Below are 24,619 nucleotides of genomic sequence, written 5' to 3'. Positions count from 1 at the left end.
CAGCGAACATGACAGTTAGCAGTGTAATAATTCCTCTGTGATAAAGAAAAATTAGCTTGTTTTCTTTTTGTGTGGGAGCTCGCACAGTGTTTCAACTTTACAGCCTTTTAATATGAAAGTCCTGTCAGTACACTTCCTTTTTACATCATTTCACACTTGCCCCGTGAAGGGCAACAGTCTGACGTCTGCTTAGCCAGGAAAGCTTCAGCTTGTTTCTTTCCGCACATCTTCCTCTTCACTGTCGGTGGCTCACAGACATGTTAACAAGCATGGACGTATCAAAACTTTGCTTGATTTTGCTGTTACCACTAGCTGTGTCCCATGATGCTGAAGGTAATACAAGGAAACTATTTTCATTATGCATTATTAATATTTTTAAATTTATAACCTCCTTGCTTTTAGTTTAAACTAAACACATTATTATGGGATTAAAAAGATGGTTTAACATTCACAAAATATAGAAACTAAAGTCCTCTCTGACACAGGCTGAATCTTGTATTTACCGTATTTTGCTGTCCCTGTTTACAGAGACTGTTGTGAAGACAGTCAGGAGAGAACACGATGTCACTCGGATTTGCAACAAGGAAAGTCAGACTACTATTGTTTTGATTATCTGTAAGATCAAAAGACAGAGGGACACAGGAGGAGAGTGTCATCTGCTGTATCGACACGGAGAGAACGTTACTCAGGAATGTGACCCCAGGTTCTCAATAACAAAAGAAAATCAGACTGCCTTTCTGGAGCTGACCAGTTTAACACCAGCTGATAGTGGGAACTTCACCTGTGAGTGTACAAACACTGAAGGGACATATATTGTCCATATCAGTGTCACTGTGGAAGGTAAATGCATTTTGGTTTCTTTATCTGACACAGTTATTCAGCACTGTGTCAGCATTGTATTGACCTGCTTATGTGTTTTTTATTCTTGTAATTTGTTCATTTCTTTTCTTCTTATTTTCACTTACAGCAGTTTAAATACTCTCACTGACTCATTTATCAGGTACATCTTTGAACCGAGTTGGACCACCTTCAGCCATCAAACATGTCTTCATTTTTTGTGGCACAACAAGGCGCTAAAAACATTCCTCAAAGATTCTCAAGACATATTGAAATTACATCATCACACAGTTGCTGCAGATTCGTCAGCTGCTCTTACTTGAAGCAAACTTTCCGTTCCACCACATCCCAAAGGTGCTCTGCTGGATTGAGATCTGGTGACTGCGCAGGCCGTACATGATTTGAGCGCCGTGACATGGTGTGGTATCCTGCTGGAAGCAGCCATCAGACGATGGGTATTTTTTGGGCATAAAGACATGAATGTGGTCAGCAACAACCTTCAGGCAGGCTGTGGTGTTTAAATGATGCTCAGTGGTTACTACAGGGTCCAAAGTTTGCAAAGAAAATCCTTCACAGAGCATTACACCACCAGCAGTCTGAACTGTTAGAAATCAACTCATCGGGCAAGGCATCGTTGTTTTAGTCTTCTGTTGTCCAGACTTGCAAACTGTAGCCTCAGCTTGCTGTTGTTAGAGGACAGCAGTGATATCCAGTGTGGTCCGCTCTGCCTCAAGGTTTGATGTGTAAACAGCATTTTTACCCAGAGAATCACAGCTCACTGGATATTTTCTATTTTTCAGACCATTGTCTGTGAACAGAGATGATTGTGTGGGAAAATCCCAGCAGATCAGCAGTTTGTGAAGCACTGGGACCAGTAACATGTGCCATGTTGCTCTGTTTGAGCATTGATTTGCTGACATTTTATTATTTTATTAACCTTTATTTAACCAGGAAGATGAAGCTGACATGTGATTGACAAATGAAATGAACACTGAAATATTTGTGTTACACCCTGAACAAGTATACCTCATAAAGTGGCCAGTGAATGTATATAAGCAGTTGGACCAATTTCAGTTCATAGTAATATTCAGAAAAGATGCAAAAGAAGAAGAAGAAGACAAAAGAAAAGAGCACAGTGACAATATTTAAAGCTCTGTGGTTATAAAACTGGGGTTTCATTACTTCACTCAGAGTTTCAGTAGACGTAAACTGTGTTTGATTTGTGTTTTGATTTCCAGGAAATGAAAGTAAATGATTTTACTGACAAATGCATCTTTTCAATGATTTAGACACAAACGAGGCCCACACTTCAGCAGACAAATCTTTTTCCGTTTATCTGCCCGGTGTTGTGATCATCTTTATAACTGGAGTTATCGTGGGATTTATCTACTGGAGGAAAAGTAATGGGTGAGACTATTTTTGCTGTAGTAATTCAAAGATGATATAGATGTAGAGAAAGTAAAAGGAAACATCACATTTCAATAAATGAGAATTCGGTGTATGTTAAACATCATGTCTAGAATGAACACTTTTTATCCTTCCAAAAATAATTATCATTATTAAGAGAGAAGATAATATAAATGTAGATGTTCTTACTTGATTTTTCTCTGTTTGAATGTGAATAGTGTTACACTAATGCTGACATCCTTTCTTATCAACGTGGCTGCTTAAGGTCAGGAACATCTGGAGTGTCTGTACCTGAAAATCCCAACGGTTTGGTGAGCAATTTATTGCTACGATCTACAGCAGCTAGTTAAAAGTTTGCAGAAATGTAGTTTTTTACCATCAGGGCCTTATGAGCCTATACTGGTGTTTTTAAAAGTTATGTTTGACTTTATGACTTTCTGTGTCGTTTCTGGGATGCTTAGAACTCAAATTGCACTGCTGGAAATAGTTTATTTTAATGATTAATTTTGCATTATAATATTTATTTTTGTTTTTCCTGCATTATATAAAAATTGGTGTATTTCAGAAATAAAACTATGAAGACACTCAAAATAAATTTCCTGTGGTGGGAAACTATTTTGTGCAACTATTTTGTATTTACAGTTTTGAGAGATAAGCCTCTTAAATTTCTCTAACTAGAAATATATGTTCAAAAACAAAAACGATTTTCAATTTTTTGGTAGTTTATTGCATTTTTTTGCAATTTATGTAATTACTGTGCACTTAATGCAGACATATTATTAGAATTTGGGCTATAATGGTTGTATTGATGTATATCAACTTGAAATGCTCCCAAAAATGGCACTACAGCATGTAAAAATATAATATGAGCTCTGGCAGACTTGGTAAAACATGTACATTTATGTTTTAGGATGTTACTTATATAGATAATTACAGATTAGTGTTATAATACTATGAGTGCCAACTTCAGTGTCCTTTATTTTGTGAAGAAGCTCTTACAGAAATGAGCAGAAACATTAAATAATCCAGGCAACAGATGGAGAGATTTAAAGATCAATAGGGTGTGTGGGTAGACCGGGTTGAACTTGATTAATACCTAAAATATTTCACTTTTCTAAAGGATGACGATGAGCCAGATCAGCCCTATACAAACCTTCAGCAGCCATCGAGTGATTCCTACCAGACTCTCATCTCAGTGAACCATCAACACGACAACAAGACACGCTCAGCAAGAAGCACAGGAACTGTGGGAGTGGATAATAAAGCTCTATGAAACATTTTAAAGTAAATAAAACTTTAGGTGACATACTAATATAATAATATTCATATATTATAATAAACGTCCATCTTTTCACACTGGATATTTGTTTCCCAGTAATGGAGACCATTCAGTCATAATACTCCAACTCAGGCTCTCAGATTTAATACAATACAAACACAATAAACTGTGGCAAACATGACTCTTTGTATCAGACTAGTTTTGTTTTTTAACAAACATCTCATCATAATTTGAACACAATGTCCATCCAGATAAACAGAGAGATCAGTCTGGCTTAAACAATGTTGGTGGTTTACCTTCTACTGTCCTTCCACTTTTATGCACTTCTATTTTAGACATAGTAAAAGTTTCAGTGTAGACACAAGAGGTGAAATAAGGAGGGTGCAAGTCTTCCTGCTTTCACTATAGTCTACCTCACACTGTCAGCCACAGTTACTTCCTCACCAGCATGACTGCACGGAAACTCTGCTTTCTCCTGCTTCTGCTTGTGGTTTTTAGCAGTGAAGGTAAATATATATAATTAAAAAAGAAAAGCTGTAAAGCCAGGTGTTTAAGAAGAAAGCTTTAGTTAGGTTAGTGAAATAATATATGTGATTGATTTTCCCACAACAACAAATATATAGAAACTATAATCCCGATTTTGTTTCATTTTAACTGGAACAATTTATAGAGACTCTTGTGAAGACAATTGGAAAGAAACCCGATTCCACTCAAATATGCAGCAAAACAACTCTGAATATTACTGTGATGATACTGTGTGAGATCAGCACAGAGAGGAGCCGAGGAGAACAGTGTCGTCTGCTCTATCGTTACGACCGAGGCTTTATTCATGGCTGTGACTCCAGGTTCACACTGCTCAACTTAACATCTGAAGACAGTGGGAACTACACCTGTGAGTGTGGATTTCGTGGTGGATTGTATGTTCTCCATCTCAGTGTGACTGTGAGAGGTAAAAACATTTTCTATTTATACCCACACCGCAGATTCAAGGTGGATGTTTGGAACTGCGTTAACACTTTCTTTTCTGTCATACATGGTTTGAGGTCGTCATTCCCGCCTGCAGCGGATTAATGAAAGGTTTCAGTCAGGAGATGAACATCTGGAATGTTTTTAAGCTCTTCTTCTGGCTAATTTGTTTAAAATTTCATTATAAAACTGCTCCAATCACAACTTTGGTGTTATTTCATCAGTGAAGTGTTTGAATGATGCATTTGTAACTCTAATGTAATGAAAAGATAAACATGTTTTCCACTTTAATATAACAGGTTAATGCAAATTTCGTGACTTTTCATGTTTTCAAAATGAAGTTTTTTTGTGTGTGTGTGGCAACATTCAACAGACGATGGAGATTCTTCTGGCATGAAGTTCATGGCTACAGTTCCCATCATTTCTGCTGCTGCTTCACTCATCAGTGTGGCTGTGATAACCTGTGGTTACAGCCTGAGGAGAAATCCTCGCAGGTGAAAACTTTTACTGACGCACTTAAACTCATGAAATGACCCTTTGAAATCACTTGAGCACATTACTGCATACAGCAGCCACTGTGGTGTTCAAAGTATCTCATAGGTTCTTTTCAAACACCACACATTAGTTGTAGACATAGCTAGTCTTGTTTTTGAGGTATTTTTCACCCCATGACCTCTGATGTTTTTATCCTAACAGAGAAAACAGATCAGGTCTAACTAACTTAACAGGATCTGAAACTCGCCAGATGTTTGTGAGTTTTCCATAGTTCTGTTTTACACTTAATTGTGCCGAGGCTGCAGTGCATTATGTCTGTGTTTTAAGCTGCACTTTAATTAAATGTAAATGACAGTGTAAATTGTTGTTTAGGACAAAGAGGACCGCTACATGAGCCTTCATCGGCAAAACATCGATGTCTACCAAACTATCTCCTCCGGTCGCCTTCATCATGATGCTGAGGCCGCTGCATGTCACAGTCATGTACAATAATAATCAGAGATGGAGTTTTTACCCTGACTACGTGATCTATAAAACTATGATGCTAGACATGCTATCTATAAAAGACACTGACATTGTAACTTGCCAGCATCATGTGTACTGTTAGTTTGTTTTGCACTGAAAAAAGAGAAAAATATTAACGTCCAGTAAAACTTGTAATGATGTTGTGAATGAATTGCCTTAATTCATGGCTTTTAACACCATTTAATTTCTGTTTTTTATCTGGTTTGAACGTTGAAAATCCTCCACTTGGCTCTGTGGCCTCTGCCACCATTATGGTTTTTGCTATACGGGTCCACTTGATTACTTCCCCTGCCGGTGGCGGACTCCCTCAGGTATCGGTGCGTTGGTGGTTCTTTGTATCTGGGGGTGGGCGTCCGGGTACACACCGGCTCACTCCTTGGCGGCCGCTTATTGGGGCTCGCTCGGGCCACTTTGGAGGTGGGGTGCCCCCGGCCTCTCGGCCTGGGGCTCGGTCACTCAGGCACAGCTGGCTGCCGGCGGAGCTCACGGGCGCGTCACTGCAACTCCCCCTGGCTTCTGCTCCGCGGCTGCTGAATGAGCCCTCATCTGGGACTCTCCTCAGCTCTTACTGGGACAGTGGCGCGGCTGCCCCTCTGTTGGTCTTCCTTGGTCTCTTGTGTTCTGGGGGCCTCTGGATGTCTGGAGTTTTGATCTCCTTCATACCTGCTTGATACCATAGAGGACAGGGCTGTGGCCCCCCCACACTCTCTAGCAGATCATTACATGGAGAAACCTTTGGAATGCAAGCATGCTGATCCACACAGGTATGCACACAGGTGTACACATGGGTATTCACAGATGCGGACTACAGCTTTCTTGGCTGCTGCCTCAAAGCACACTGTGCGCTGTCTATCTTGCGTGCTGCACAATATCGTTTATTATTTAGTAACTATTGATATCTATGACTAGCTAGTTTATTGTGATGGTGCTTTTTTTTTTATTATTATTATGTTGCTCTTTGTTGTTTGCTGTCTCCCCTGTTTTTTTTGTTTTTCTTTCTCTCCATACAGGTGACCCAGGAGTTTTTTTTTTTTTTTTTTGTTTTTTTCTCTCTTCCCCCCCTTCTCACCGTCTCTTCTCCCCTTTGGTTTTCTTTCTTCCTCTCCCCCTCTTTCTTTCATTTTTTCCCCCTGTCCTATTAAAAAAAAAAAAAAAAGAAAAAAAGAGGATGACAAAGGATGAACTGAAGCTCCGCCATCACGTGATGTCACATGCTGCTGTTTCTGATGTCACTTCCAGAAAAAAAAAAAGAAAAAAAAAAAAAAGAATTTGATTCTGATTTTATTTTATTTTGAGTCATTAGAATCAGAACGGGGGTCAGGAAAGAAGAAAAAAGATAAGCTGGGGAGAAAGTTAACAGAAGAAGAGGGAAAAATAGAGAAGAAGAGAAATAGATGGAGAGGAAGAGAGAAAACATACTGAAAATCTATTTCATCATCTGCTGAAAAACACAAGGAAAAACCAACACAGTGGGGAACCCACAGCAACAACCAATAATATGCAGTAAGTAGGCTAGTAAGTAGTAGTAAATAATAGATATTAAATGTTACTGAGCAGTAAATGGGCCCAGAGGGCCGAGACCTGAGGGCACCCCACCCGCAGCACAGGCCCAACAGAGCCAGGGGGCCGGGCCCCACCGAGCAGCCGCCCAGAGTGAGCCACTAAACACAGAGAACCACTAATGCACTGTGGGTGGGGGCACCAGCTACTGGCAGGAAGTGTGGTGGGGGGAAATAATACGTGACTATTTTTATGTGGAGTGGAATTAAACTGCCATAGAATATGCTTGTGGTGGATTTGACTCAACACAAGTGTTCTTTGGCATGCATCGAGGCAGTTTCTCAGATACTGAAGTGACTTGAGCAGAGCCAGTTAAAGCCTACTGTGCTTGAGTGGGCAGCTCAAGTTTCCACGTGGAAGGTTTAGTGAGACAAAGACAGGAAGTTAAAGCTGCTGACTAATAATCTGCAGGTTCCTGATTTGAGTCTCTGTTAAGAGGATGGTGTCTCTGAGATAATTGCTTTTGTGCATCGATAAATAAACAGGGAAATAAATGAATAGAAAAAAGCATCCGAGCGGATGTGCACCGACGGTGTGCCCACTGGTCTTAAAGTGCCTTTGCGCCCCTTACCATTTATGGAGGTCCCATTTGGGCACATTGGCATGGACCTATAGTGTACATGGATATTGCTTTGTATTAGTTCTGGTATATTATACAACACAATAACATGATGCAGTGCTGCTGTGCACCATTTCTGCAAAGAGTGTGGTGCAAGCAAGGAAGATAAGATAACTCTTGCACAGTCATACCTAGTGCAATAATACAACAAAATTGGAAACTGTCCCACCATAACACAATCATTTAGATACAATATTGGACTTTGTTTACATGTAACTGCACAAATAGAATTTAGAAATGTAATTATTGACAAGAGTGAACAACCACTTATAATGTAATCTACAGCTGTGAGCAAACAGCTAGATAGAGAATCAGAAGTGTTGTGTTTTCTACAAAGTTTGCTGTTTCAGTGAGAGTCATATGTCATATCATTTCAAACAGTGGCGATCCAGAAATGTTGTACAAACGAGTAAGACTAACTATAGACTTTAGCCAAAGTTGTTAAGTTAGCTAAAGAGTTGGGATTGTGTGTAAGGCATAAATAAACCTAAAATGCAATGTTTTGGACGTTCTTTGGCACATTTCCCTACTGTAGGGGTCTCTGCAAGCATACGGGGCTCTGAGAGGGAACAAGATGACAACGAGGAATTCTACTGGAAATAGGGTTGCCAACTTCCTGAAAAATAAATAAGGGACACCTCGTGGCCAGGGCCAGGCGACCCAGTTGTCTTCACCCTTCCCAGTGTGGTGAATTTTCTAGCTCTTTTTTTTAACCATTTGACTTGAAGTTGATTTAAGTAGATATGTTCTACTTAAATCCTATTCTATTCTTTGTGATATGAACACATGTGAAACAAATGATCATTTAGCCATTTTTTTGTAGCTCAAAATGACAACATTAACACAGTAAAACAGGTCTCTTTCTTAAACAGAAGCCTGTCATGCTTAACTTTTGAGAATATAAGTAAATCTTTCTTTAAAAGAACTCTGTCCTGCTTAACTTAAAATAATAGAAAACAATAGAAAGAAAAATATTCTTCTAACAGTGCACATTTAGTGCATTTAGTACAATTGGCTTCAGTTGAGGTATTATTTCAGCTTTTCTAATGCTAATCAGCTGCTCCTGTTTGTAAACCCACTTGTTCCCATGATTACGCATCTTAACTCATCATCATTATTCATCTATGTATTACTTTTATGTATTAGTGATCTATTTGTTGTAATCATCTATCCTTGCAGTTGTTTCTTACACAAAATAAGTTATATTATCACACTTCTGGCCACATAGCGCTGATATTGACTGCACATGCCCATATTAACTTTTTCCAGCCAGGTGTTTTCCTTTTCCCATTCTTCCCTTTCTCTGAGGGGAACAAACATTGCTGCTCTAATGCTGGGCTCACACTGTGCGGTTTTAGGCCCATTTTGAGCTGATTTTTGAGTCGTGCGACCGTTTTGGTGATCGGACCGTTTTTTGGCCTTCGTCGTGCGTCGTGTAGTATACGTGGGGTAACGAGAAGCGATTAACACCTCGAGCAGCTCCCGATCATCAATCGCTCGTGAGCCGCTCACACTGCTCACGCGCAAACACGTAAACGTCGGTGAAAAAGACGGAGCAGCACGGCATAAAGCTGGGCAAACAGTGTGCGATAAGTGTGCTGTCAGCTCATTGGTCACAAAGCAGGAGAGGGGCTGGGAATTATGTTTTCAAACAAAGTGTTAATTCCATTAAAAGTTATAGACTACTTTTGAGTCTCACTGTATTACGGGACAAAGTGCGTCCCTTATTAGCTCAATACGGGACGTGTACTTTTGTTTCTAAATACGGGACGATTCCGTATTTTAAGGGACGGTTGGCAACCCTAACTGGAAACAGTCGATCATGTCTGTTAAAGCTGAATTCAGGGCAAACTAAGCTAAATTAGTGTTTTTAGCTAACAGCTACAATAAGCATAAAAGTTACTGTTGGGCTGTTATTTGTTAACAGGGGCGATTTTAGCCCATTTTGGGCTGCAGCAGCATAAAATCCTCAGCAGGCTGGGTAAGCTTGCGTGAGCTCTCTGTGGAGGCTGTTGCAGCTGAGATGGCTCACCCGAGCGGTGCAAACTTAGTTACCTTCAAGGCTCCAGAGTCAGCTGAGGTCAGCAGCTCAGCCTCTGGGGAGGCTACAATCCCTGGAACAGCCAGGTCTCTACAACCAGAAACAGTCTTTGCATGTGCAGCTTCAGAACAAGACTTGAAGTTCCAGTTAGTGTCCGATGTCCCAGAAACACTCAGGTGCTCACTGAGCAATCTCTTGAGGCCAACACTCAGAAAATCAAACCGTCTTTGAGCCTTTGTGGGAACATTTATCGTCTGTGCTGGAAAGGTGGAAACATCTGGGAGATGCAGCCTTAACACACTGGGCTTCACAAGTCCTTGGAGGCAGCTCAATAAACTCAGGGATGCAGACAAAATCAGCACTTGCAGGAACACAATGTGCCCTCTCACAATGAGCTTGGAAGCATAAACTGAGTTTTCCTCACTGACTGTTTTAGACAGGATTGTGGGAGCAACACAAAAAGCAGCTTCAGCTGGAAACACACAGTCTAGTGCAATGGTTCTTAACCTGGGTTCGATCGAACCCTAGGGGTTCGGTGAGTCGGTCTCAGGGGTTCGGCAGAGCCTTCGCCATGACATGCATGGCTCATTTTGTGCACCAGTAAAAAAATCACATTTTATTTTTCACTAAAGAGGGGTTCAGTGAATGCGCATATGAAGCTGGTGGGGTTCGGTACCTCCAACAAGGTTAAGAACCACTGGTTTAGTGTCTTTGCTGCTCGCTTTAAGTCACAATAAACAGGAAACTCATTGTGTCTCATGTCAGAATCAAATCACTCATATACAGGACAGGAAGAGGCGGAGCTTATTTCCTGCAGGGAGCGGTTAGCAGTCTGTGTCTTTCTCATTTCTGACTCCTAAAGAGCTGAAAAACACAGGCTGTTATTGGCTGGCTGACACTGGGATTAATGTCCTTGAAGCCAGCAGTCTTTAATGTCCAGGTTCAGAACGGGCAGGTGAAAAACAGTCCTTTATGTCCTCTGATGTTCAATAAACTGTCCTGATTACTGAGGGAGCAGAGAAAGTGTCTCCATCACTCACCACAGCTGGATGCTCTGAAATCCTGGAATCCAGCTGTGGAGAGGAGCGGCGGCGGCGTGGACGCAGTTTAGTAATCAGGGAACGGGAGACAGGAGGGAAACACAGCTGGGACCAATTACACACACGAGACAGGAAACAGTAACACAGGACTGTCAAAGTAAAACAGGAAATATAACACAGAGTCCAAAGTAAGGAGACGTGGGACACAGCGAAGACACAGAAACAGAAACCAGAACTATAATCACAAAACAAACTCAGAAACATAAAGAGTGAATCAGCTGATTCAGTGTTTGTGACAAAAACATGGATCCTGGTTAATAACTTTTATTTGTTTGTTTCTGTATTATTTTGTGTATCGTTCTTATGAGCTGTTGTTTTGTCAGTGAAATATTATTTCATTGTTTTAAGCTTTTTGTTGACTTTGAAGTGCTTAAGTTGATATTTTTGAACATTTAATTTGTTCGATTATTGTCGAGTCGATAAAACTGTCAAACGCACAGCTGCTTCCAGCATGGCCGGAGGAGAGGTGGCCGAGCAGACGCACAACACACACAGCTCACAGGTTTGCATTTCTATATATTGCAGATGTTGCAGAAATTGAGAGTAAAGAACTCAGAGATCCAGCGCTGTCTCCTGCCCCTTATTTATACACCACAACACAACGACAGGCGTAACTCACACAAACGGGTAACATGAGGCTCAGATGCTTTGGACGTGTTCACATATACTGGACACAGAATGATGAAGATGGAGCTGCAGGAAGGAGGAAAAGAGGAAAAACACAGAAAAGATTCACAGATGTGGTGAAAAAGGACACGACAGCTTCTGTTTGTTAGTTTGGTTTTTTTTTATTTGGTAAAGAGTCAGAAATAAAGAGAAGATCACATGTTTGAATATTATATTAACGTTCTGTAATTACAACAAGTTGTAAAATCTTTCCAGAGTGAGACAGAGACTGTGCAGAGACTGTAGAAGGACAGAGCAGCAGCAGAGCAGTCCAGATACACTGATGATCCTCTGTCAGATCCAGAGGGACACACAGGGCTGATGCTGGACTCTACATTGTGTCTGACAGTGGAGCTGTTCTCAGAGCAGTTCACTCTGCAGCACTGACAGTCATCTGCACTTCATTCCTCTGTCAGTCACTGCTGGATGAAGCTCTCCTCTCCACCTCCCAGTAACATGGCCCAGTCAGAGCGTCTCTACACACAAGCTGCTGCTGCTTCAACCTCTCTGGATCATCAGGACACAGCTGCTCCTCTCTCAGCACACACACTGTCCTGTTTACCATCATAACCTCCACCTGTAGAGAGAAGGAGGAAGAGCAGAGGAGATAAACGAGTGTTTCCAGAGACTCTTCATCAGCTGTCAGTCAGTGATGCAGCACATCCAGTATAAAGAGCAGCAGGGACGTCAGTGCTGGGACTGTACTAGGACTCATTGTTGCTTCACTTTTTCTAATCTTTGGATTTTTATTGAAGTTGCTGAAAATGTTTTTCCCTCCTAGTTTGAGTTTGGACTTTCATTCATTAGAAGAACCTTGGTGTGTCCACTCTGAGCTCTGTAGGAACCCCAACAACAAGCCCAACAATCCAGATGGACGGTTCCAGCTGTTAACTGGAGGAATTCCATCCAAACATCTGCTCTCACTAAATTCTTCCTCACCTACAGACTGTGTTCTTCACTGCTTTAAACTTGGAAATCAATGCAGTCATTGGTCTGCGTGCTGCTTTGTTCAGAGAGCTGATTGGCTGTTGACAGTGTTTGATCAGAGCGTGTCAGCCGTTACTATGGTGACCATAAAGGTGAGAAACAGGAAGTGTTTGTGTCCAATCCTGAAGCCTGTCACCGTTCTCCTCTCACAGCTTCACTGAGAAGCTGCAGCTTTACAGGAAACACTGGATCTTTGTTTCATACTGACTGTGTTTAGTACAATACTGCTGACAGCACCACCCACTCACTCCATCACTCTACTGACCACAGAGTCTCCAGTCTGTAGTCTGGACTCTGCTGAAGATCAGACAGCTGCTTCACATCTGGATCTGTCAGGTTGTTGAAGTCCAGGTCCAGCTCTCTCAGATGGGAGGGGTTGGACTTCAGTGCTGCTGCCAGATAATCACAGCTGATCTCTGACAAACCACAGTTCACCAATCTGTATAAAGAATGAAAGATGTAAGTTTATTAGACAAAGTGCTTGAAATCATTCAGTGTTTCATCATCTGTTCAGAGCTGAAGAAGCTTCAGAATGTAGAAGTTTAGAAAATGGAAACTCCAAACAGCTGAAGCCAACAGGAAGCAGCTTCAAACAGGAAACTGTGCAGAGTTTCAGACTATATGTCCTGATGCAGCCAGTTGGATTTTGGAGATTTGAATCTCTGTTCTGTGACTAAGTCCTTGAATCATTTCTTCCAGTTGGTCCAACAAGACAGACTAAGTATTGGACATGTGTTGTGGCTCCATCAGGGGAGCTTCTAAATGTGATGTGATGGCCCCTCTGGGTCTGTCAGGTCACAGCACTGAAGAGAGCTCAAACTGGGCACACAGCTGTTCCAGTCTGGACCAAAGACTCTATACTGGGACTGAGGGACTGCTTTGACTGCACCCACTGGGACTTTTGAAAGGCTCATGTTCTCACTTAGATCATCGATTTCTACTGACATTTCTTTCTGGGAAAAATGGGGATTACTTTGGAAACAGGAAGTATTTTCCCCAATAAGCAGCCCTGGATTAGTAAATCACTCCAACATGTTCTCAGGCAGAAGAAGCTGTCTTGTTATGAGGGAGAGAAGAAAAAGATTGAGGCACAGAAACCTGTTGAAAGAGAGATAAAGCAGCTAAAATCAGGTGTAAAAGTAAAGCAGAGGATGAGCTGAATAAAGGACACTCAAGGCTGGCTTGGAAAGGAATGAAGTCAATACACATATATCCCCCCACACACATACACACACACACACACATACACACACGCGCACACTTAAAGAGTAAAAATTGGGCTGGGCTCGCATGAGCCAAGTGAGGAAACACTATAACAGGGAGCCGTCTGCACCGGGAGCCGGTCACAGACCGCAGCCTCCAGGCTGGGCACACAGCAGGAGGGAGGCAAAGGAGCCCCCCAGCCAGGCTGAGAGGACACCCAGAGACCCAGCAGCCACGGTCAATCACAGCCCCGGTGCAGAGAGCGCCCTCCGAGGAAACACTGGAGATATGACGCAATACGATATACACAGGGTAAAATGATAATAAGAACAGGATACAATATAAATATAAATATAAATGGAGTAAGAAGATTAAAAAATGAATAAGAATAAAATCAAATCCTAAAATTCTAAATCCTAAATTAATAATAGAATAACAGGATAGAATAAATAAGCATAAAATAAATAAACGCTAAGTAAAAGCTAAATTAAAAAGGTGAATGTGATGCTGAATCAGCAGAAGACTTGGACTCATTTGATTCCAGCTTTGATATCATTGATTTCAATGAAGAGCTTTGTGATTGTAGCAAAGGGCTGGTAGCTCTGAGAGTCCCACTGATGAGGTGTTTGTGTGGAAATCTCTTAGTGGGACCAAAGAGAGAAAAAGCCCTGGTCCTGATGCTGTGGGAGGGAAATGATTGAAGTGTGCTGTGAGGAACTGACTGGGAGAGTTTCACACATTTTCCAGTCCTCCTTGGAACAACAGGAAGTTCCCAGCATATGGAAACAAAGGTTAAGTGTCCTATGGCACTCAGTGATGATGGTGCTGTGGCCCCACCACCTCCACCTCTTTGTAAAGGAACTAACTGTAATCTGAAGCTTCAAATGGAACTAAGACTTCCTCCACTAGGTGGCAGTGTCTGATGAGAAAGTGTTAGTGGAGCTGGCCTGGAGTCAGAAACAGGAAGATGCAGGATTTGGGCTGAAATGGGCAAAAGTGGTTAGCACTAGTGCCTTAGAGCAAGAAGGTTGTAGGTTGAAGCTTGTTGGTCAGCTGGGCCTTTCTGTGGAGGTTGGATGTTCTCCCACAGTCCAATGAAATGCTGCTTAGGTTCATTGGTGCTTCTACATTGGCTGTAGGTGTGGATGTGAGGGAGTGCTTCTCTGTCGCTCTCTGTTGGCCCTGTGATGGACTGCTCACCTGTGCAGGTGGACCACGCCTCTTGCCCTATGACAGCTAGGGCACAGGCTGCAGCCCTGTGAGCCTAAGCTGAATAAACAGTTAGCAAAAATGATCCATAGATGGCCTGAAATCCCCCAGTTAGCAGTTTGGTAGATAGCTATGACATGCTAATCCCATCCAGCAGCTGTATTCTACCTGTAAGCTGATCCCTGCTGAGCCAAAGCACTTTTTCATATACAAATTACAACCTTTAATAGAAACCTATTGGTCAGCATCTTATTAGCCTGCTGTTAGCTTCATTCCACAGAAAACTGAGAGAAACTAACAGAGTTGATAAAGAATAAAGAGAAATGTGCTGATTTAAAGCCTTTGAAGTGCTTCAGATGATCTCTGTCCACTTCTGTCCACTCATTCATTCATGTAAGCTTTCTAATGCAGCTTTGATCTTCACAGTCTGCTTGATGAAACTCATTCTAACCCTGAATGTCAGAGTGTTCCTCCTTCTCTTTCCCATCATTCATGCTGGCAGTGGAGGAGATTTGGATGTTGGACTGTGTTTTGGATGATGTGTGTATGTTTGTGTTGGACTGCTGTCTGTAAAGCAAACGCACATTTTGCTTTGGATTTCAGTGTCACACAGACTTTAAGGTGCAATGAAGAGTTTGAGAGTTTCACAGTGAATTTTCCAGTGGAGGATTTTTCTTCTTCTTTGAAGGTTTGAAATGTGAACATTGTTCTGCTGCAGTCAATGGACTAAACCAGAGAAGAAGAAAACAGACTTTACCATGAAGATCCTCAGTGTGGATCAGTATAATATCAGCCTGATGTCTGCAGTTTAGTGTCAGCACAACTTTCACATCATATTCATCTCAGCACAACTAAAACATGCTGACTGACCTCAGAGTTTCAAGTTTACATCCTGGACTCTCCAGGAAACCACACAGATGCTTCACTCCTGGATCCTGCAGCTTGTTGTTGTCGCTCAGGTCCAGCTCTCTCAGATGGGAGGGGTTGGACTTCAGTGCTGCTGCCAGATAATCACAGCTGATCTCTGACAAACCACAGCTCTTCAATCTGTATAAAGAATGAAAGATGTAAGTTTATTAGACAAAGAGCTTGAAATCATTCAGTGTTTCATCATCTGTTCAGAGCTGAAGAAGGTTCAGAATGTAGAAGTTTAGAAAATGGAAACTCCAAACAGCTGAAGCCAACAGGAAGCAGCTTCAAACAAACACAACAAGAGAAAAAACTCTGAATGTTTCACATTAAAGTCGAACATTTCTCATAAAAACAGGACAAAGACTTGAAAAAGTCGTGTTTTTCCTTCCAGGAACCACATGGCTTCACTTTTAAAGGTGAAGTGTGAAAGAAATGGACATATTTGAAGTCCAACACCTTTTTCCAGTCACATTATTAAAGCAGACAAACTACAAGCTCATTTTCATTCCAACAAGTCATCTTCTGACCTGGACTAACAACACTGGTCTCTATGTGCAGCTGGCTGTGAGACCAGTGCTCAGGGAGCGTCTACAAAGTGCAACACTGAACGAACATCACACACTCATTTGCTTCCAGCACTTTCACACAAACATCTACTGTCATTATTGTCACCAAACTCTGTGGATCCTTTATTGCAAATTCAAATGGGATCAAATGGTCAGACAAAAGAGGGTTATGAGGAAATATGATGAAATGTTGTGTATTAGCAGCAAGTTATTGAATCTTTTTCCTCAGAAACCAAACAAAATGATTGACAAACATGTTTTTACAAACTCAGTGTTGGACTTGGATCAGCAGGATAAGCTGATGTTTAAAGGCATTTGAGTCTCGCTGTATGAGAGTCCAGTTCTTACTCAATATTTATGGATGATGTTCTTTCAGTGTTGCACTTTGTAGACGCTCCCTGAGCCTCACAGCCAGCTGCACATGGACCAGCTGACATTACCCAGCATTAGAGGCGGCTGTAAAAAATTCATGTTCCCATTTAAATGGTTTTAATTTGAATAAAACGATGTTGATTCATTCAATCCTGAATCGATGTTTAATATAAATGTATTTTGCCAGAATCTCAGGTTAAAGCTCACAAACTATTTCAACAAGCAGCAAACAGCTAAAACAGTAAATGAGAGCAGCTAAACACACAAAGATGGAAACACAGAGCGTGGATCGTTCACTCGACGGCACGTACACGGACACGCCGTCGGGGCTGAAAGTGGACAGCTCACAGATCCTGAAGCTGCAGGTTTCATCTGTCTCCAACCAAAACTGAGTGAAGCAGCAGCAAAAGAAGATCCAAACTCTGCTTCACGTTTGATAAATATGCTCATGAATTCTCTCTGACTTTGGCTGTTCCTGCCTGCACAGCTCTCTCTCTCTCAGTGTACTCCAAGAACAGCTTCAAACATCTGTTTCTGCATCATTCACTGTTTATTAGCCACCAGTCTGCTGTTGTGTTCAGTGCTGTCGGCCTCTGACAGTAAAGCCTCATTTCTGCTGTTCCATGGAAACTTTTTAAAATGATGACAGATTACAAACTCTCAGCTGTGTCTGTAATCAAACCTCTGTAACTTTGCTTCACTTCAGCAGCATCAGCTCATGTTCACATGTTGCTTCATGGTTTGCTTCAGTTTTTGATCGACTGCAGAATATTTTGAAGGTTATCTGCTATAAAAAGCCAGAAGAGGAAAATCTGCTTCATGTGTTTCTGTTTGATCCTCAGTGACTTTGACACAAAGGCCTCTGCTGTGATGATCACACCTCTGATCAAGTCTCACAGTGTCACAACTGATAAATGATCAGAGTTAGAATATTTCTGACTGTCTGCTGTGTGCCGTGACCTTTGACCTGCTAAAGACAGTCAGCTGTGGATTATTCATTGTTGTGTCTGATACTTAGAACTGTGAGGAAGAAGCTACACAGTTAATCAGGGTCCCCTCTCTCTGAGTCAGGAAAGGTGGGCAGGCCGCGTGTGGGCCGCGGGCCATACGTTGAGTATCACTGTTTGAAATGTGAACATTGTTCTGCTGCAGTCAATGGACTAAACCAGAGAAGAAGAAAACAGACTTTACCATGAAGATCCTCAGTGTGGATCAGTATAATATCAGCCTGATGTCTGCAGTTTAGTGTCAGCACAACTTTCACATCATATTCATCTCAGCACAACTAAAACATGCTGACTGACCTCAGAGTTTCAAGTTTACATCCTGGACTCTCCAGGAAACCACACAGATGCTTCACTCCTGGATCCTGCAGGTTGTTGTTGGAGCTCAGCTCCAGCTCTCTCAGATGGGAGGGGTTGGACTTCAGTGCTGCTGCCAGATAATCACAGCTGATCTCTGACAAATCACAGCTCTTCAATCTGTATAAAGAATGAAAGATGTAAGTTTATTAGACAAAGAGCTTGAAATCATTCAGTGTTTCATCATCTGTTCAGAGCTGAAGAAGGTTCAGAATGTAGAAGTTTAGAAAATGGAAACTCCAAACAGCTGAAGCCAACAGGAAGCAGCTTCAAACAAACACAACAAGAGAAAAAACTCTGAATGTTTCACATTAAAGTCGTACATTTCTCATAAAAACAGGACAAAGACTTGAAAAAGTCGTGTTTTTCCTTCCAGGAACCACATGGCTTCACTTTTAAAGGTGAAGTGTGACAGAAATGGACATATTTGAAGTCCAACACCTTTTTCCAGTCACATTATTAAAGCAGACAAACTACAAGCTCATTTTCATTCCAACAAGTCATCTTCTGACCTGGACTAACAACACTGGTCTCTATGTGCAGCTGGCTGTGAGACCAGTGCTCAGGGAGCGTCTACAAAGTGCAACACTGAACGAACATCACACACTCATTTGCTTCCAGCACTTTCACACAAACATCTACTGTCATTATTGTCACCAAACTCTGTGGATCCTTTATTGCAAATTCAAATGGGATCAAATGGTCAGACAAAAGAGGGTTATGAGGAAATATGATGAAATGTTGTGTATTAGCAGCAAGTTATTGAATCTTTTTCCTCAGAAACCAAACAAAATGATTGACAAACATGTTTTTACAAACTCAGTGTTGGACTTGGATCAGCAGGATAAGCTGATGTTTAAAGGCATTTGAGTCTCGCTGTATGAGAGTCCAGTTCTTACTCAATATTTATGGATGATGTTCTTTCAGTGTTGCACTTTGTAGACGCTCCCTGAGCCTCACAGCCAGCTGCACATGGACCAGCTGACATTACCCAGCATTAGAGGCGGCTGTAAAAAATTCATGTTCCCATTTAAATGGTTTTAATTTGAATAAAACGATGTTGATTCATTCAATCCTGAATCGATGTTTAATATAAATGTATTTTGCCAGAATCTCAGGTTAAAGCTCACAAACTATTTCAACAAGCAGCAAACAGATAAAACAGTAAATGAGAGCAGCTAAACACACAAAGATGGAAACACAGAGCGTGGATCGTTCACTCGACGGCACGTACACGGACACGCCGTCGGGGCTGAAAGTGGACAGCTCACAGATCCTGAAGCTGCAGGTTTCATCTGTCTCCAACCAAAACTGAGTGAAGCAGCAGCAAAAGAAGATCCAAACTCTGCTTCACGTTTGATAAATATGCTCATGAATTCTCTCTGACTTTGGCTGTTCCTGCCTGCACAGCTCTCTCTCTCTCAGTGTACTCCAAGAACAGCTTCAAACATCTGTTTCTGCATCATTCACTGTTTATTAGCCACCAGTCTGCTGTTGTGTTCAGTGCTGTCGGCCTCTGACAGTAAAGCCTCATTTCTGCTGTTCCATGGAAACTTTTTAAAATGATGACAGATTACAAACTCTCAGCTGTGTCTGTAATCAAACCTCTGTAACTTTGCTTCACTTCAGCAGCATCAGCTCATGTTCACATGTTGCTTCATGGTTTGCTTCAGTTTTTGATCGACTGCAGAATATTTTGAAGGTTATCTGCTATAAAAAGCCAGAAGAGGAAAATCTGCTTCATGTGTTTCTGTTTGATCCTCAGTGACTTTGACACAAAGGCCTCTGCTGTGATGATCACACCTCTGATCAAGTCTCACAGTGTCACAACTGATAAATGATCAGAGTTAGAATATTTCTGACTGTCTGCTGTGTGCCGTGACCTTTGACCTGCTAAAGACAGTCAGCTGTGGATTATTCATTGTTGTGTCTGATACTTAGAACTGTGAGGAAGAAGCTACACAGTTAATCAGGGTCCCCTCTCTCTGAGTCAGGAAAGGTGGGCAGGCCGCGTGTGGGCCGCGGGCCATACGTTGAGTATCACTGTTTGAAATGTGAACATTGTTCTGCTGCAGTCAATGGACTAAACCAGAGAAGAAGAAAACAGACTTTACCATGAAGATCCTCAGTGTGGATCAGTATAATATCAGCCTGATGTCTGCAGTTTAGTGTCAGCACAACTTTCACATCATATTCATCTCAGCACAACTAAAACATGCTGACTGACCTCAGAGTTTCAAGTTTACATCCTGGACTCTCCAGGAAACCACACAGATGCTTCACTCCTGGATCCTGCAGCTTGTTGTTGGAGCTCAGGTCCAGCTCTCTCAGATGGGAGGGGTTGGACTTCAGTGCTGCTGCCAGATAATCACAGCTGATCTCTGACAAACCACAGTCCATCAATCTGTATAAAGAATGAAAGATGTAAGTTTATTAGACAAAGTGCTTGAAATCATTCAGTGTTTCATCATCTGTTCAGAGCTGAAGAAGGTTCAGAATGTAGAAGTTTAGAAAATGGAAACTCCAAACAGCTGAAGCCAACAGGAAGCAGCTTCAAACAAACACAACAAGAGAAAAAACTCTGAATGTTTCACATTAAAGTCGTACATTTCTCATAAAAACAGGACAAAGACTTGAAAAAGTCGTGTTTTTCCTTCCAGGAACCACATGGCTTCACTTTTAAAGGTGAAGTGTGAAAGAAATGGACATATTTGAAGTCCAACACCTTTTTCCAGTCACATTATTAAAGCAGACAAACTACAAGCTCATTTTCATTCCAACAAGTCATCTTCTGACCTGGACTAACAACACTGGTCTCTATGTGCAGCTGGCTGTGAGACCAGTGCTCAGGGAGCGTCTACAAAGTGCAACACTGAAAGAACATCACACACTCATTTGCTTCCAGCACTTTCACACAAACATCTACTGTCATTATTGTCACCAAACTCTGTGGATCCTTTATTGCAAATTCAAATGGGATCAAATGGTCAGACAAAAGAGGGTTATGAGGAAATATGATGAAATGTTGTGTATTAGCAGCAAGTTATTGAATCATTTTCCTCAGAAACCAAACAAAATGATTGACAAACATGTTTTTACAAACTCAGTGTTGGACTTGGATCAGCAGGATAAGCTGATGTTTAAAGGCATTTGAGTCTCGCTGTATGAGAGTCCAGTTATTACTCAATATTTATGGATGATGTTCTTTCAGTGTTGCACTTTGTTTGGCACAAAATGAAATTATTTGGCCTCTCAGATGCTTTTAGAGATTCCCAAATGACTGATGATGACATCTCTGGGGTCTGATTGATAGAAAAAAAATGTCTTTGAGACCTTTTGTAACTGACAAACTCTTCATCTGCTAACAACACTGAGTTGAATCTCCATGGCTGATAGTTGGAGCAGGCATCAGGAATACACATTGAAAAAACAAGAGGAGAAATCACCAGAGTCTTATAATCACATTCTGTAACTAAAGGGAGACGTTTTTCTATAGAAATATATGTTTTATGGACATTAGAAAAAAAAAGAGTATTGATGTGAAGCAGGATTATGAAATCTCCATACATCAGCCAGCCCATAATTATCAAGAAAGCTCTGAATGACGCATGCTGAGTTTGGACTAAGTGTACTTTTGTGTGAACTGTGGTCCATAGCAGATAATGAGCAGTTTAGGTCTCCCTCAAAGATGATATTGTGTGATGACATATTGGGGAGCCGCGCAAAGACATTAGTGAAAAATCTGTGATCGTCCCAATTAGAGGCGTAGATATTTGCTAAGATCAAAGGAAAACCATAAACTATATTTTCTGCACTTAAAATCCTGTAATTTTCTCATAAATCGACAGTGCGGCTTATGGATGAATTCTGGTTGTGCTTACTGACCTCGAACCGATTTTATGTGCTACACGGCGCTCAGAAACCTTTCAAAAGATGTTTTGGTACGACTTTGCTCAGCTACGAGGCCGCACCGCTTGATGGATTGTTGGAGCATTACAGCTACGAGGAGCCTCACGGAGTGATACGTACTCTGCTTCAACGTAATATTACTGTATTGAGTGTGTATAAGGACCATAAATGGCACCTGTTACATTCACGCTGTCTTCTCTGCATCTTTCCCCTTTTCCTCTGGTAGAGTCGGACTCATCCAGAGGAAACATTCCTGTTTACCCTCAACTTTCTCAAGATGTTTGTCCACTCCTGACTCGGTTACAAAGAGGGTTTCAAACTCCAGGCTGTCAGTCACGCAGTAGAACCTGGGAACAGAGCAGCTGCTTGTTATTATGCTCAGCGTCTGTTAGTTTACATTTTGACTGCACGATTGTGAGCTTTTTGTTATGCACAAAAACAACATTGTTTTCTTTTATTTATGGAGCATTATTATTTAATAAATGCTGATCATTTATTCCTGAGTAATTGTTTCATGTACATCTACGCTGTATGTTAATAAATGTGCCTGTGTGAGATTTGGGACACAGCTTTGACTAAGAACTCTCTTTTTGTTCGAACTTTCTGGCTTTAAAAATATCGAGATATATATCGTATATCGCCATCCAGCTAAAGAATATCGAGATATGAATTTAGGGTCATATCGCCCAGTCGTAATATTGCAATAGGTTGTCCGTTAAACTCAAGCGGGGCTTGGGCCCTGGCACGGCGTAGCCACACAATCCTGGTAGTAGTGACGCTCGGCTATGACGGCGTGCGGGTTACCAGCTGGCTTTCTCAGGATAGGGCTCCTGTGTGAGCGGTCGACAATAACGTCTTTATCCATACCCAGCACTTCACGTAGTAGCACGGATACGGCCGTGGAGGAGCTCGAGTCCAGGCCCTCTGGGATCCCTATGATGTGGATGTTAGCTCTCCGCTTCCTGCCTTCATCACATTTATCCTTCAGGTCAGACAGCTCCTCCTTCATACTCTCTACTGTAGACTGCAGGGTGGTCACCTCATCGCTCCACATTGACACCCCATCCTCAGCTTCTTTCACTCTAACCTTTACTCCATCAACTTCGCCGCACGTCGTGTGAGTGTAAACCACTACAACATGTAGACGGCCGTCTGCAGGCTGGATGTAGCACCACCGCAGAGACGTGCTGCAGCTCTGTTTAGTTACCCAGCTGACAGCAGAGGCTGTAGTTTACTGTTACCAACATGGAAAACTGAAGCTTCATCAGATGGAGCTACAGAGCTGGAGAACAAAGGAGACTGAGAGGCCAGAATGATGTGGGAGGAAACATCAAGAGCCTGTTTGAAAGGAGACACATGTGGATGCTGTGCCAGTCTGTGGTCTGTCAGAAGTCAGCTGAGTCACACTGCAAGAAGCTGCAGAATCTCAGAGGAGGAGATTTGGAAGTGTTTGTGGGACAAACTGGACTCAAAGAAAGAAGATGTTTGTGAAGTCTTTGGTGGAGGTGAGCAGTGTGAAGCAGAACACATGCAGATGAATCAGGAGGGAACAAACTGAGTGGGCGGAGCTGTCTGAGCCCCGCCCACACAAACACAGCTCTCTGAATCAGTAAAGGTGGGCAGGCCGCGTGTGGGCCGCGGGCCATACGTTGAGTATCACTGTTTGAAATGTGAACATTGTTCTGCTGCAGTCAATGGACTAAACCAGAGAAGAAGAAAACAGACTTTACCATGAAGATCCTCAGTGTGGATCAGTATAATATCAGCCTGATGTCTGCAGTTTAGTGTCAGCACAACTTTCACATCATATTCATCTCAGCACAACTAAAACATGCTGACTGACCCCAGAGTTTCAAGTTTACATCCTGGACTCTCCAGGAAACCACACAGATGCTTCACTCCTGGATCCTGCAGGTTGTTCTTAGTTGAAGAAGAGGAGTCATTACCCAGCTCCAGCTCTCTCAGATGGGAGGGGTTGGACTTCAGTGCTGCTGCCAGATAATCACAGCTGATCTCTGACAAATCACAGCGCTCCAATCTGTATAAAGAATGAAAGATGTAAGTTTATTAGACAAAGTGCTTGAAATCATTCAGTGTTTCATCATCTGTTCAGAGCTGAAGAAGGTTCAGAATGTAGAAGTTTAGAAAATGGAAACTCCAAACAGCTGAAGCCAACAGGAAGCAGCTTCAAACAAACACAACAAGAGAAAAAACTCTGAATGTTTCACATTAAAGTCGAACATTTCTCATAAAAACAGGACAAAGACTTGAAAAAGTCGTGTTTTTCCTTCCAGGAACCACATGGCTTCACTTTTAAAGGTGAAGTGTGACAGAAATGGACATATTTGAAGTCCAACACCTTTTTCCAGTCACATTATTAAAGCAGACAAACTACAAGCTCATTTTCATTCCAACAAGTCATCTTCTGACCTGGACTAACAAAACTGGTCTCTATGTGCAGCTGGCTGTGAGACCAGTGCTCAGGGAGCGTCTACAAAGTGCAACACTGAAAGAACATCACACACTCATTTGCTTCCAGCACTTTCACACAAACATCTACTGTCATTATTGTCACCAAACTCTGTGGATCCTTTATTGCAAATTC

The 24,619-nt window shown here is 41.8% G+C and overlaps 2 protein-coding genes across 2 annotated transcripts in view; both read right to left on the bottom strand.

Annotated features, from left to right (window-relative positions):
• Positions 1–24,619, bottom strand: part of LOC146642763 (NACHT, LRR and PYD domains-containing protein 3-like) — a 197,216-nt gene that overhangs the window by 133,701 nt on the left and 38,896 nt on the right. The gene's annotated exons all lie outside the window — the stretch shown is intronic.
• The window catches only part of LOC146642764 (protein NLRC3-like), a 50,570-nt gene continuing 37,576 nt past the window's right edge, over positions 11,626–24,619 (bottom strand). The window contains exons 6-8 of the mRNA XM_085397194.1: positions 23,858–24,052; positions 12,748–12,921; positions 11,626–12,072 (exon numbers count right to left, since the gene is read on the bottom strand). Of these exons, the coding sequence (XP_085253320.1) occupies positions 12,060–12,072; positions 12,748–12,921; positions 23,858–24,052 (382 nt within the window). The 3' untranslated portion in view covers positions 11,626–12,059. The remainder of the gene's footprint in view (positions 12,073–12,747; positions 12,922–23,857; positions 24,053–24,619) is intronic.

Source organism: Rhamphochromis longiceps, linkage group LG23 (assembly GCF_057381845.1).
Source record: "Rhamphochromis longiceps isolate RC_006_pf linkage group LG23, R_longiceps_female_GT1.1, whole genome shotgun sequence".
In the NCBI taxonomy this organism is placed as follows: domain Eukaryota; kingdom Metazoa; phylum Chordata; class Actinopteri; order Cichliformes; family Cichlidae; genus Rhamphochromis; species Rhamphochromis longiceps.
The sequence above is the reverse complement of the archived record's forward strand: the minus strand, read 5'-3'. Positions and strand labels throughout refer to the sequence as shown.